This window comes from Muntiacus reevesi, chromosome 8 (assembly GCF_963930625.1).
Source record: "Muntiacus reevesi chromosome 8, mMunRee1.1, whole genome shotgun sequence".
NCBI classification, from domain to species: domain Eukaryota; kingdom Metazoa; phylum Chordata; class Mammalia; order Artiodactyla; family Cervidae; genus Muntiacus; species Muntiacus reevesi.
Genome location: NC_089256.1, coordinates 20021078 through 20036814, shown reverse-complemented (window position 1 = coordinate 20036814; position 15737 = coordinate 20021078). Strand labels below are relative to the sequence as shown.

At 42.7% G+C, this 15737-nt stretch overlaps 1 protein-coding gene across 1 annotated transcript in view; it reads left to right on the top strand.

Annotated features, from left to right (window-relative positions):
* Positions 1-15737, top strand: part of DSCAM (DS cell adhesion molecule) — a 667745-nt gene that overhangs the window by 624570 nt on the left and 27438 nt on the right. The window contains exons 28-30 of the mRNA XM_065943286.1: positions 2109-2139; positions 8898-9013; positions 13656-13805. Coding sequence (XP_065799358.1) covers positions 2109-2139; positions 8898-9013; positions 13656-13805 — 297 coding nt within the window. The remainder of the gene's footprint in view (positions 1-2108; positions 2140-8897; positions 9014-13655; positions 13806-15737) is intronic.

Sequence of the window (15737 nt, the reverse complement as noted above, 5' to 3'; positions counted from 1 at the left end):
CCCTGGGTCAGAAAGGTCCCCTGGAGAAGGGAATGGCTACCCACTCCAGTATAAAAAACTTTGAGGATAGTGATTTTAAAAGAGTTTGAATCAACAGACACTAGTTATGATTTCCTACTCAGCTGCAGCAAATGATTGAATGCATCTGGGTCCCAGTTTCCTGATTTCTGAAGGAGGGCTCAGAAATTCCCAGGCAGATGGGTATAAAGGGGACGTGGGCTGGCACTCCTAAGTAACCAGCACATCCGGGTTCCTAGCACGTGATCCTAGCCCACTTGGTCCCACCCCGCAGGAGACATTCATGCCTGGTCCCTAATGCCAACTGTGTCATCCAGACACTCCACCAGCTTCACACTCCACCAACTCTCAGCTTCCTTAAGGGGTGCTCACGGAAGAAGTGAGTTTCCATGAATATAATGTTGCTCACAGTTTCAGATGAGGCAGAAGGAGGAAATAGTAATCAGGATAGACAGAGAAAGGAATTCACTGTAAGGTGACGAGCATAGGGAAGGGTAGACCAAAGAGTCTTTGGGTACCAAAGCATGTGGACGAAGATGCCTATTAATAGTTGACACAGAAATTTTGCTTTGGAACTTGTCAGTACCAGAGGGACCTCTATCCCCACTGGTTGGAAGCTGTCTTTCCTTGGCACATTGATAGGGGAAGAAAAAAAAATCACAGGAGAGAAAGCTGTAGTGGTTAGCTTCAGGAATAGAAAAAGAATGATGATGGTGTCAGAACAAGGAACACAGATCCATCCTGAAGACATTTGAGTCTGAGTTCCCATCACATTGTGAGCTGATGTGCAGCGTTTTACTCTTTGGAATTCCAGCCTCTTGTAGAGCATTGAACTAGCCAGTGCTTGGTTGTTCCACAGAGCTAATTAATCCCAAACTTCTGGCACCTTATATATGTGTATGTGTATATTTACTTTGCAAGTGTTAAATCATTCAGGAAGAGAAGAAGCTTATCTTGTCTTTGCAGATAAATGTAAAGCCACGACATGGGAAACTCAACGCTGCTTTGCCTTCTTTGCTTTGCCATATGGATGGGGTGAAGGGAGCTGTCTCACTTCCCAGACTGAATCCATCTGTGCACAAGCCTGGGGCCTCCTTGTGAGGTGGGACCTGGCACGACTGACTTGAAGAGCAGTGCTTTAGTTCACAGGATGACTGCCTATGTGTGGCTATTCCTATGACTGTCCATCTCATACCTCCCAGTTACAGCATCCTGCTCCCTGACTCGAAAGCGACTGCATTCAAGGGTCAGCCCCCAAACACGAAAATGCTCCAACAAATGCATTGCTTCACTCACACTGACAGTCCGCTGAATCCATTCCCAGAAAGTTCCATTCATTGAACATTTAACATCAAAGCTTTTTAAAGAAAATTCAAAGAAAAATATGAAGAAGACCCTTGTGTTCTAAGAAAGGAAACCTTCATTTTTTTTGCCAGGACAAAAGGGTGTAAAAGGAACAAATTATATTTTAAGGGAAATTAGAATTTCAAAACAATGCCATCCAAAAAGTTTTTTAAAAATTTACATCATTTTTAGGCAGGATTTCTTTTATCAGGAGTGGTAACCAGGTCTTGGTAAACGGTGTCCTCAGAGGAAAGAAATAAAGAAAAGTTTTATTTGTGAGTTTGAAATAAACATCTAGGTTTCCAGACATAGTGATATGCAGTGTATACAATTCTTTGATCAACCAAACAGATGCATAGCTCTCTAATAATGACTTTTTAAAGAGATCATAAGCTTTTTCATTTTGATAGCAAAAAGAATGGAATTTGTACTATATAGTGAATTACTTTCAAGATGTTAATTTTCTGACTTCTGAAAATAATGTTGGGTTTTTGAAAAGTGACAAATGAATAGGTTATAATAAAACCTTTATCACATATCTGAGAATTTTTGTGGCTATTTATATGTGCCTCACTTAGAAGAAATAAGGAATCCATAAAAGTTTCAGTTATTAGTAGTGATCTCAGTATACAATTACATTTAAAAATGGCTATTGTTATCTGATTATGTAGAATATTTGTCAGAAATGCTTAACTGAATGTTAGTGAGTTGTTTATCTTGTACTAATATTAGCTTTCTTTCCCCAGATGCAAAGAGTTTAGCTGAAATGCTCATGAGGTAAGAAAAAGACCTAGTATCCTAAATATCATGTTTAAAAGAGCAATTTCCAACTTGTTTTGATGATTTCTTTTTGTTTAATGACAGTGTCAATAATCCATTTTCTATCTGACATATAGTTTTCATTCTAGGAAACTAAATGTCCATGTAATGCCTAGTTGGAGTAGATACCAAGTAATGTGCTGTTGTGCAAACTGTAGGTAGTCATCTTATTGGCTGGGCTCAACCAACAGAATATTTCCCACTACCTGAGAATAAGGAGACACATTATAGGTATCAATAAGAAGCTTTGGTTTTGCTTCCACCAAATATGCCACCTTGAGGTCAAGCCTTCCTCCTAATGTTAGCTATGTGAGAAGGAATCCACAAAAGGAAATGGGTTCAAATTGATCAATAAAAACACTCTTTACCCTCACCTCCCGTGGCTTCTTCAGCACCCCCTCCACCAGAGCGCCCAGCAGCTTCTGCTGCAATTGTCTGTTTAGTCTGGTCTCAGAGGTCACAGCCTGTCTCATCCCTGAATTAGGAGAAACCAGCACTATAATTGTTCCACTCATAGCTGTTGAATGATGAACAACTAGGTGTAACTGAATAAGAGCATGTTCATAACTGTACAAGCCACTCCAATATTTGCACTGTCTATAGTAAAAATGTAAACCAAAAGTAACAGGAGGATAATCAGTGTCTAGGATCCAGGTAAGAAGAATGTTAGGGGAATTCTCTTGACAGTCCGGTGGTTAAGACTCAGCACTTTCACTGTCTGGGGCCTAGGTTTGATCCCTGATGAAGAAACTAAGATCCTGCAAGGTACAACCAAAATGAAAAAGGAAAAGAAAAATATCAGGGCCCAGATGGTGACTTTGATATTGCCGTTCTAGGATGACTAGTGTAGAAGATGAAAACAATGGCATGTAAGGTCTCTTCCCAGCCCCTACCCCACCACAGTTGGCTTTAACTTCCTCCCTAGCCTTTGCATATCAAAGTAGTACTTTCTTATCATTCACAAAGAGACCCATAGCAGTGTCTCTGAAAACCTAAGACAGGTCGAATACCATTGGCCCATGGATTACGTTTCTCACAGACACCTTTGTTTGTCCATGCTGTGTTTTAAAACAATATGAATTGTTAGTAACAGATAATGAAGAACTCAAGGATGCCTCTGAAATCCTTGGTGTGAGCAGTTAGATAAACATTGGCGCCATATGCCGAGATTAGGATGATGGATTTGGTGTATGGACCTTTTAATGTAGAGCAAAGGAAGGGGATGTTGATCAGGATGAAAGGACTTGCATGGATCATGTTGAACTGAGGATGCTTTTTAAGCTTCCAGTGAGGCTGGCAGCACCAATCAGGAGCTCAGAGTAGAGCTCAGAGATTCAAATAGCCTGTAAAATATCTCCTTCGTCTGTCTAATCCCATCACACTAGATCAAACTTGCATGAGAAGATTATGAAAAGCTGTATGAAGCGTCTTGGGCCCAGGCTTTTGTGCAAGCCTGTCCTTGTTGGCTAGTGGTCATAGGGAAGGCTGCCAGACATATATGCACTTGTGTTGAACACATCTGACAAAACATCTGGAAAACAAGCCAGAATCATTTGATTTATAACAATTATCTAATAAAGTAAGTTATAATGCAGTCTTACAAATATGAAATTGTTGATGACATTTAAAAATCAAGACACTTCACACAAAACTGTGACTTTCTGGCTTCTCTTGGAAGTGCTCTGACCACACTAAACACAGCCTCAATGACCATGGCTGTCTGGACCTGCCTTTGATGCCCCCGTTAGAGTGGGTGTGATCTGCTCAGGCCAGAGGCCCCATCCCTGTCTCCAGCCCAGTCCACCTCACTGGTCTCTAGTGCCCTAGCCTGGTGCTTGCAGCTGTGTGTCCTCCCAGATAGCTTCTGGCCACTTCCCTCATCATCTCCTAGACCATCGACCATGCCCAAAGCCCATGTCCCTGGGGCCGGGATGGGGGCGTGGTTTCTGTGTTTCCTGACAAGTGCAGCATTTATTCCATTAGTGTGAGGTGGTGTTAGCTTCTCTGCTGTGTTTTCTCCCTCATGAATTCCAGGTAAGACGTCAGAAAGCATCTTCTTCCTTCTTTGTTAGGAGGGGCAATTACCATGGCAGAAAGACCACCTATTGATAAGAACAGGAATCAGTAATGATATTTGCAGGTGACAGTTGCCAACATGAAATTAGGAACATTAAAACTAGTAATTACTCCCACTTAAGATATTTAAGGTAGTTTTCTCCCAAAGGATGAAAGTGATTGAAAAGGAGGAGAATTTCCAAGCTCCTCACATAGGAGGATTTTTATGGGATTAATTTAGAAGTAAAAGCAATGAGGGAGGGGATATATATATATATATATATATATATATATATATATATATATATATATATATAAAATTATGACTGATTTGTGTTTTTGTGCAGCAGAAACCAACACAGCATTGTAAAGCAATTAGCCCCCAATTAAAAAAAAGAAATGTTCAATAATAAATGATTGAACCAGAGGACCAGAATATATGTCTTTCATCGTGGCTCATCTCGGGGGGAAAAAGAAACGAAAAAACAATCAATTATTCTAGGCCAAGTGCCTGTACCCAGAAGTTACTTATATTTTACGTAGATATATCACAGCCTATCTGATTTTTCTTGGACAATAGCTATTGAAACACATGTTTATGAATTAAATGAAAATAATAAATTGGTTGATAAATCCAAAAAAGCAATGCTTTTATTCTTGAAGGGTCAATTTAACCTAAGGTTGGCATGTTAACAGGTCAAGCAACAAAAGACCTCGTCCCCTGCCTGGTTAGGTTAGGGCCAACCATGTTCCAAATGTGGCCCTGGAAGTCTAGGTAGGTCAGATCCATTGGCACAGAGAAGTCTGCAGAATCACTGTCCCCTGTCTTCACCACTTCTTTCTCTCAGAAGGTGAGGTCTGAGCAGCCTGGGACATAGAATCACAGACTTAGGTTCTAGATGCTGCCACTGGCTAGTTTTGTGATCTGCAGGACATCCGTTTCTCTCTCTCTGCCCTGCTTCTCTTATCTAAAAACAACTGTTGGAAATAGTTCCTAGCTGTATCATCCTGTGATCTAGGTGAATGCAACACTTACTGTCCATTCACACTCGTTAAGGAAGGAGCCACATATTGGAGTGACGTCGACTGTCCCAGAGCCAGACAGGCAGGTGCAACTGCTCGACAAACACAGGCTACCTGGACCCCACTCTGGGGGATCCCCTCCCCCGACATGCTGCCACCTGCTGTTGCTGGTTCTCATGCCTCTGTACCTTCATCCATGTCACCCGAGCAAGTCACCTGGCAGAGGAGAGAGAAGGGAGACGTCACCCACCGTGCACAGATAGAAAGGGTTTTCCTTTTCTAGGATTAGGCAAGAAAAATGTTTTTCAAACATACCAGCCTTCTCAAAGGTGAGACTGGGTTGCCCTAAGGCGCTAAGTAACATGTAGTTAGTGTCCAGGGACCAGTATTAATAAGAAAGCTAGTTGTGAGCAGTGAAGGGTTCAGACTGAGAGTTCAGGTTAGTTTAGTTTTTTCATGTTTATATGCTTATTTGTTGTCATTCAGTCACTAAGTCGTGTCTGACTCTTGCAACCCCATACACCGCAGCACGCTAGACTCCCCTGTCCTTCACTCTCTCCTGAAGTTTGCTCAAACTCATGTCCGTTGAGTTGGTGATGCTATATAACCATCTCATCTTCTGCTGTCCCCTTCTCCTCCTGCCCTCAATCGTTCCCAGCATCAGGGTCTTTTCCCATGAGTTGGCTCTTCACATCAGGTTGCCAAAGTATTGGAGCTTCAGCTTCAGTAACAGTGAAAATGTTCACCCAGCTATTACAATGAGAATCCTGATATCTTTACAGTTATTTTATACTTATGGAAGGCTCCATATCAAATTTTTGGGAGGAAGGGAGATGCTATGCAAACATTGTCATTAGTTTTTTTTTCCCCCAAAGCTTAAGGAAATATTGACTTTATGAAGTTGTAGCAATTGCACATAATTTATTGGCTGAGCCCAGAAATACCATCCACCAGGAACCAGCTTCAGCCCTCTGTCACTTTAATCAGACAGCCAGATGGCAAATGGATGGCAGATGATTATGTTTCAATAATAGCTAGCTAATATATTTAGCATGATCCCATATCATATAAAAGAGGCAATTTTGCTTCCTCCGTAAAAACATTCAGATCTTTTTTCAGATTACAAATGAAGTTTCTTTAATTAGATTTTTTTTTAAAAAAAAGGTTTGCTGCTATTCTAATGACCAATTGTTATAGCTTAGGGAAATCAACCTTCATGTAACAATAGATCATAGAATATGGCAGCACAGACTAATATAAAGAAGCAACCTGCTTGAGATCTAATAACCTTTTTAGATTGAGGAGGATGTTATTGACTCTAAAGTGCAGGCTTCTGGAGGTGTGACTCAGCTCCCATTGTGCCCAAGCATTATTCATTCAACAACCTTCAACAAATATTAATTGAGCACCCACTTCAGTCACATACTGTCCCAAGTTTCAGGGCAATACAGGGGACAGAAGAAATGAAAATACCCTTTAGGAAGCTTATAGTCCATTGGCAGGGACACCTTATAAATAACTCATTCAAACACCTGCTAGGAAGTTGTAAGTGCTGAGGAGACAAAATTAAGTGGAGAATGGGGAGTTCCCACAGCAGGGTCAGCTGGCTCCTCTGAAAAGATGGACAGAGGGGGCCACTCCATGGCTTTGGGCTAGGGGAGTGTGTCCCAGCAAAGGAAATAGCAAGCACAAAGGGAGGAGGGACAATTAGACTTTGAATCTTAAGGTTTTGGGGGTCATTTTCCCACCTTCCTGCCGCAGGGCTTGGCAGCTTGGTCCTGCGGTGAAGGGGCATTCACCTCCAGCTTTGATGGTCCATGTTCACCAAGATCAGTCATATTCTAAGTCCTTGTGCCAGTTGAAGTGGAGCACAGCGGTGATGTCACTGGCTTCCTGTGTCAAGCAGACCCCTCATTGTTAAGTACAGTGTGCGGATCCCTAGCTGTTCATTGAGCAGCCGCTGACTGCCTCATCACTATTCATGAGGAGAAGAAGGAACTAGCTCACACTTCTATTTTTGGTCCAAGGACAAGCTCCGGTCCCTCATGAAGTTTCAAAACAGATCTCAGATATTCACAGAGGAGGAGTTCCCCATATGTTTTTGTGGAAATAGAGCTTATCTGACGTAACCACAGCCCCCCGAGTCACCAACGCTCTTCATTTTATACAAGGATCTGAATCTTTGCTTTAAATGCACACATAAATAAAGTGAGAGCTTGGGTAAGTAAATAATTTAAAACCGTTTATAGACCATGCGAAAAATTCAGGCCAAAACGTTTGAATTTGGGCTCTGCGTAATTAGCATGGTCTAGCTACATAACCCAGTTACTCATCTGAAGAGATAGCAAATCTGGTTCAAGATCAAGTCCTAGGAGGGCTGCTGTGCCTTTCAAAGCGGCTGTTTTCATGGGCTGTTTTGTTTACCCCCAAAGGGAGAAAGAGCCACTGTAAAATATTCAGAATATTAACATGGACCTCTGAATGCAAACATGTAAGGGGCTTCTTGAGTGAACTTGACCTTCAGATTATTAACATTCATCAACCACATGGTTCAAGAGTGGATGAGTCCTCATGGTCAAGGAAGAATCTGGGACTCCTGGTGAATGCTTGGTTGAAGCTAAAAGCATTTGAGATTTCAATACAGGTGCACCTTTATTGTCCCCTATTACATGTAATTAACAGAGGGTAAACCATCAAGTGTGCCAAGCACCACAAATCTCTCTCAAAACAGAATTTGGCAGTAAATGAGCTAGATTTAAAGACGCTGTAGATTATCACATTGATTTAATTATCTGAATGGTTGCTGCTTTCTGGAGGGTATTTCAGAATATATTTTTAAATTTACTTGATTCTTATAATTCTATAAAGATTGAACAACCATTTTTCGATTGTGGATCGCTAATTAGAGCTTTTATCAACTTTCTTGTATTTTTGTCCAACATGCAGATTATTTTCTTTTCTTTCTTTCTTTTTTTTTTACTGTGAGCTGTAACTGAACTTGATTATGCCATGCAGCTTTACTACCTATTTTCATTTACTTTTAGAAGACAGCTCACTCTAAGGGCAATTTTCTGGTACACAAATTTTGAGATAAATTCTTATAGTAATTGCTTTTTTTTCTCTCTTCTAAAATGTAATTGGATTCAGAAAACTAAGCTATTGTCAGGAAAGCTAACAAGGTTTATGATTTGTTACTAGAACAAAAAAAAAGTGACTCCAGGTAGAAAACAAATTTAGTAGTAAAACCCCACCCAGGGAATAACCAGTACACATGTTTTCTCCCTTGCCATCTTTAGAATATCTCATGTCTAACCAATGAAAATGTTGTTGATTTAAGAATGTTTCTGTATGTATATTTTGTTTGGTTTTTACACAAGAAATGGGAAATTCCAAAGTAAGTTTCTAGTGATAGTTGCAGAACCAATCTCTATTGACAGCTGATATTTTCTGAACCTCACAACTGACTGCTGAAACTTAATATTAATAAATATCATTTGCATGAAGGAGAAAGAACTATCATGTGCTCCTTTCCCTCCTCTACCCATCGGCATTCACATAATTAGATTATAAGTCTAGTTGGTGTGCCTAATGTAACACTGAACAAATTCATTAATGTATCCCCCTTATTTTATTCGCAGTAAAAATACCCGGACTTCAGACACCTTGAGCAAGCAACAGCAAACCCTGAGGATGCATATTGACATACCCAGGGCTCAGCTCTTGATTGAAGAGAGAGACACAATGGAGACCATTGGTAAGGTGTCCTTTTTGCCGCTTTACACAATGTGGCTGCTACAGCCATGCCCTCTCTGCCTAAACCCTGAGCCACGGAAAATGCTAGATATGGGAACATCTTGAATGTTACATGAGCAAACAAGTTAGAAGGTAGACAATTGTTATTGAGAATAATAAGTACCAGCAAACATGGGGAACATGAACTTAGATAAACCACAGAGTTCACCAGAGAGAACCCCAACTCTGACCCGAGTTGGCTCTTTCCTTGAGAGGCTGTCAGTGCCACTCCAAAGAACCGATATCTGTAATCAAGCAAGCCACGACAGGCTGCACATTTAAGACCCCATCTTGGAAACCCACTTCCTGAGCTCCTCCTCAACTCCCCTAAGGACTTTATTAAAGAAAATGTTTAAATTCTACAGATGTCTTCACACAGGGCATCTTTCTCCGCCCCTCGGCACCCCATAGATATCCTGTGATGGTTTCTTTCTCATGGCTTTGGAGAAGTCCCAGTTCCTCCATTCCATGATCACAAAACAGACACCTACAGAACTTCAGCCGCCTGTCTGCCCTGAACCCAGGTGTCTCGACTCCTTCTGGCCTTTTTCTACTCTAAGGCCGCTGTCCACACAGCCTGCTTAGATGGTTCTATTTATTCCAGAATCAGACACCTCATATTTCCATTGCTGCAATGATCAGAAGAATAGCTAACACTTATTAAGAGCTCATTGGGCTTTCCTGGTGGCTCAGTGGTAAAGAATCCCCAGGTTCAATCCCTGAGCTGGGAAGATCCCCTGGAAAAGGAAATGGCAACCCACTCCAGTATTCTTGCCTGGAAGATTCCATGACCAGAGGAGCCTGGCAGGCTACAGTCCATGGGGTCACAAAAGAGTTGGACATGACTAAGCATACAGAGGGAACAGGGAAATATGGACAAACAAGTCGAGCCCCTGATCTTGCCCCTAGAGTCTCCCTAAACACATGAGGCTCCCTTCTGAAGTTTACTAGTTAGATCCTTCTGTCACTTAGACGTGTCTGACTCTTTGCAACCCTATGGACTGTAGCCCACCAGGCTCCTCTGTCCATGGAATTCGGGAGGCAAGAATACTGGAGTGGGTTGCCTTGGTCCTCAGAGCGTCCCAATTATACTGGGCTGTTTAAATATGGATGTTGAATCCTTGGACTTCCCAGGTGGCGCTAGTGGTAAAGAATCCACATGCCAGTGCAGGCGACACAGATGTGGGTTCGGTCCCTGACTTGGGAAGATCCCCTGGAGAAGGAAATGGCAACCCAATCCAGTATGCTTGCCTGGGAAATCCCATGGACAGAGGAGCCTGGTGGGCTACAGTCCATGGGGTCACAAAGAGTTGAACATGACTTAGTCACTAAGCAACAATAAGAACAATTAAGAGCTCTTTAAACATCACCTCCTTTATGTGCACTCTATGTGCATTATTTAACTCACTCCTCCCAATGTACATAGGAAAACTCCTTAGGAACAGGGACGTCGAGAAGTTCTGTAGCTTGAAGGTCACATAGACAGGAGTGGAACCAGAGCAGAGCCCCCTCCTGGCCCGCTGCTTCCCCTTCAATGGCTGTCACCTGCTTCCATATCAACAAGGCTACCCCCTAGGTCCCCTCGCCTTAGAAGTATGGCTGGACCCGCCCCCCCGGTATCCATGGAAACAGACTCTGAGGCAGGTTTCCTAGGCTGCCCCTTTTCAAACTTCACTCTGCATTTGTTCTGGAAGATGTTTGTTGGCACTCCATCCCAGGACAACCCTTCTCTGTGGTTTGACTAAAGCAACCCACCTCCTGGCATGGACCCTTGACCCCTCCTGCCAGGAAGACAGCTTTAACAGGCCAGAACCCTCCATGGCCCCTTGTCCCTGCCTGCCCCGTATTCTCTCTAATAGAAGAGCAGAAACATCTGACCTCGTGGCTCCTAAATTCTGAACCCTGGGCTGCCGTTGCTGGCTTCAAGGTTGCTTCAGGCATAGCAGCACTTAGCACAGCTTGCTCAAGTCCAAGGCGGCCCTCGATCAAATACTGCTGTGTTGTCTGAGAACCTGTCCTGAAGTACATGAGATTTCATCAGCTGGCTCAGATCGGGCAAGGCTCTGTGTGTGGTTTCTCATGACCTTTCCTATAGTATATACGGAACCTATTTTATCAAACCTCGTGAACTGAGCTTTAAAACTAAGATTTCCTTAAAACAGATAATTAACAAGGGCCTACTATATAGCACAGGCAACTCTGCTCATAACTCTGTAATTACCCTCACAGGAAAAGAATCTGAAAAGGAGTGGATATATGTATACAAGTGAATCATTTTGTTGTACACCTGAAGCTAGCTATTATAAATCAACTATACTCCAAGATAAAATTAAAATTAAATTTAAGGAAAAAATCCTAAGATTTCCTTTCAAACATCAGTTCAGAAATCAAATTGTAACTCCTTTGACTTTATATTACAGTTACGACATTTGCTAACTGTTCCTCACTAGATTTAATGATTCTACCCACGGCTGTTAAAATACATCACTGGATGGACCCTGGGAGTGGTGTGTCACCTCCCAGTAGCTGGTCACTGCCGACCCAACAGCAGAGAAAGGTCTGCCTGTCGCTTCTGTACATAGTAACGACCCTTCGCCCGAGATGGACCGTAATTGTAGCAGGATCATCCATCACCAAGAGTTGTTTACCTCCCAGGGGCGCCTGACAGTTGGTCAATGGCATTTTAAAGTTATTGGGGAAATAGAGACGTGATGTTTTCAAACGTTCTGGGCTCTGCCTACAAGAATCCAATATGGGAGGCCATTAATTTCCAGCCAGAATGGATGGCCAACCTCAAAGACGGACAGGCACTTGAAATGCCCCATTAAAACTGCACTCCCAGCCCCGAAGGTCCTCTGTATGTTCTTAGCAGGTCTGCATGCTAGAAGCCACAGCACAGTGTTAGGAATCAAAACAAAGGTAGGTGTGGGGCCTCTGATACCGGTCCAGTCATAAGAACCTGCCTCCAGGGAGAGGCAGCCCTGTTAGAGGGCGGAGGGGTGGGTGCTGGGTGGGACCCCCCAAGCTGAGTCCTGGCTCCCGTCCTAGCACCAGCCTGGCTACACCACACGCTGGGTGCCACCAACCTCCTGGCAGTCCTTCCTCTGTTTTTTCTGCCAAGAAATCTTATTCTGACTTCAAGAGGTTTTCCTCTCCTGCCAGAGCCTGAGTAATTTGATTTTGTAAGGTTCGTTCTGTTCAGAGCCTTTTTTGGACACAGACGTCTAGCTGTGTTGTTTATAACTTTCCCATTACCATTCCATGTCAAGGCTGCTGCGACGTGGTCCTGGCTGACTGATAAATGCATATGAACATAACCCTAGCCCGCGGTACCTGAAAATGTATGAAAAATCCAAATACCCTAGTCAAAGTATCCCTTGAAGTCAAAAAACTCTTAGGAAAACGAGAAAATTGTTACCACAGCAAAGTAATGAAAATCTGAGACAGACCACCAATGACATACATCCCAAACACCTGCCCCTCCTCCCAAAGCATAAAATGCTCTGGATCCATCTGTGTCCGGGCTTCCCTAACCTTCAAATGTCTGAACCAGTAGGATCTGGGAAATCTGACAAGTGAGTCATTTTGAGAAGTCAGTTACAGAATGCAGAAGAGTCCCTGGATCTTGGGAGAAGTGGGAAGGCAAGGCATATACCCCAGAACAGTTAAAATCAAGGAATCAGGACACCCAGAAGACTGGCCCTTCTCTTCCCCTCCCCCCACACATCCTGAACATTCACCATCACCCCAGGGCAGACCACCGCAGAGCAGTTTTTCTTGTACCACAAACAGAGCTTATTTACAGTGGCAGCCCCATTCTCTGTGATACTGACAAGGCTGGTGGTGTCTCAGGCGAGCTTTTGACAAACACGTAAACCCCAAACTCTGTTAAATGGACAGCCACCCAATAGGCCTCCCCAGATCAATGTGTGCTTAATGAGAAGAAACCAGGAGAGAGAGGAAACCTTTCTCCATGGTCATTCTCTTTAAGACATGCTCCTTAAAGAAGGAAAACCTATTTTTTGCATCCTAGAGTCATTCTAATTCAGTGCTTGAATTTTTTTTGTTTTTGCTGGTTGAGATGAGGTTTTTGTTGCTGTTGCTATTAACAATAAAGTGGAATCTGGGCTGGGGTGGGGGGGGCGGTGGGAAATGGTACTGATGAACCTATTTCCAGGCCAGGAATAGAGAGGCAGGCATAAAAACAGACAGGTAGGCAGAGAGTGGGGAAGGGGAGGGTGGGACAGGCTGGGGAGAACAGGATTGATATACACACACTGCCAAGTGTGAAATAGACAGCTAGTGGGAACCTGCCGCGTAGCCCGGGGAGCTCAGCTCTGTTCTGAGATGACCTAGAGGGGTGGGATGGGGCGATGGGACGGAGGTCCAAGAGGGAAGAGATATATGCATACATATGGCTTCTCTTCACTGTACACGTCACGGTACAGCAGAAACTAACATAGCGTTGTAAAGAATTTATACTTCAATAAAAATTTTAAAATTAAAAAAATAATAATAATGCAAGTGCTACGGAGAGAGGTGGCCAAGAAGTCCCTGGCTGGGGATGACCGTGTCTGGGTTCCTGTATCTCCGCTGTTCTGCAGACGATCGCTCCACGGTCCTGTTGACGGATGCTGACTTCGGAGAGGCCGCGAAGCAGAAGTCCCTGACGGTGACGCACACGGTCCATTACCAGTCCGTGTCGCAGGCCACGGGGCCCTTGGTGGATGTTTCAGACGCTCGGCCAGGAACGAGTGAGTGGCTCAAACATCATTTAAACCATGTAGGTGTGGTCAGTGCTGAAAAGGCATCCGTGGTCCATCCCTATGCAGTAAAGCATGGGACTTCTTAACTCTCTGCCTAAGAAACAGATAGGTGTAACGACGTCTTTGAATGGGATGCTGAATTTGTATTGTTTGATCTTAGCTGTCAGTAAAATTGTGTCTCCTGAGGGACTTCCCTTGTGGTCCAGGGGTTAGACTTTGCATTCCAGTGCTGGGGTGCAGATTTGATTCCTGGTTCGGAGAGCTAAGATCCCACATTCCTTGTGGCCGAAAATCCAAAATATAAAACAGAAGCAATATGTAACAGACTAAACAAAAACTTTAAAAATGCTCCAGATCAAATAAATCTTTTAAAAAGTTATATCAACTAAAGTCAGTAACTCTTGGTTTACTATGAAAGTGTCAGAAATTTCAGGTCAGCTTATTAATATTCTTTTAAATTTAGACAACACAGGAAAGAAGAAATTGGCTAACCTTAGTGAGCATCACTTCTGTGCCAGGGTTGGGGTAAAAAGATTGATGTCATATTTTTATCTTTACAACAACTCTGCAAGGTGGCTATTTACACAGCAGCTCTCAGAGCCCCCGTTTTATGAGTGAGGAAACAGCCCCAAATTGTACACGTACTCTGTTGCAAAACCCAGATTGAGCTGTGGGTCTGTCTGTCCTCCAAGCTTATGCTTTCCTCCTGAACCACTGTCTGAAAAAAACATAATTCTGTTTAATATGAGGATTGTGTTTGATTTAATTATTAATATCTGACTCCATGTTATATGGAAATTAATTACTGCAATGAAATTAAATCCCCTAATGTGTATCTAAAGCTTATTAATTAGATATTCTGGTTCCTTCATAATTGAAATTGTTTGGATGCCCTGATTACTATCTTTTCAGAAGCTTTGATGTCTAGCTTTTAAATCATTAATCACTCTCTTTGCAGAAATTTACATTCTCCAAGTAGAGTGCTATAATTAGAAAAATAAATATTACATTGTTAAAAGCTATTTTTTATAATGTCTGACTTGTAAAGCATTTGTGAAATGCACTGAGCTTCATGAAGCAAACTGGTTGATTCCTAAATAACATCACACTATGCAGGAAAACAGTGCTAGCAGTTACTGAAATTCACTTGAAAAATATGTTTTCAAGAGCATTCTAAAGGAGTCTTTTATTCCTCCTCTCTATGTCATCTCACATCCTTCCTTCTCTGGTGACATGAGTACTTTCTTAAGACATGAATGAGGATCAGCTTTGTGAAGGAACATGTAGGACTAAAAGACTTGCTTTTAAAAATTACTCCTGGGTCCTTGACATTCTCCCCAGCTATGAACTTTTCCACCACAATCCTCCCAAGCCTGCATCTGGTGACTTCAGGACCCTGCACTACATGGATGGCTTTCTGAGCCACTTCAGTTCGGTTCATTTTCTCAGTCATGTACAAATCTTTGTGACTCCATGGACTGTGTAGCACGCCAGGCCTCCCTGTCCATCACCAACTCCCGAAGCTTACTCAAACTCATGTCCATTGAGTCAGTGATGCCATCCAACCATCTCATCCTCTGTCTCCTTCTTCTCCCACCTTCAATCTTTCCCAGCATCAGGGTCTTTTCCAATGAGTCAGTTCTTCACACCAGGTGACCAAAGTAATGGACTTTCAGCTTCAGCATTAGTTCTTCCAAAGAATATTCAGGACTGATTTCCTTTAGGATGGACTGGTTGGATCTCCTTGCTGTCCAAGGAACTCTCAAGAGCCTTCTCCAACACCACAGTGCAAAAGCATCAATTCTTCGGCACTCAGCTTTCTTTATAATCCAACTCTCACATCCATATGTGACTACTGGAAAAACCAAACCTTTGACTAGATGAACCTTTGTTGGCAAAGTAATGTTTCTTTTTTTCAAT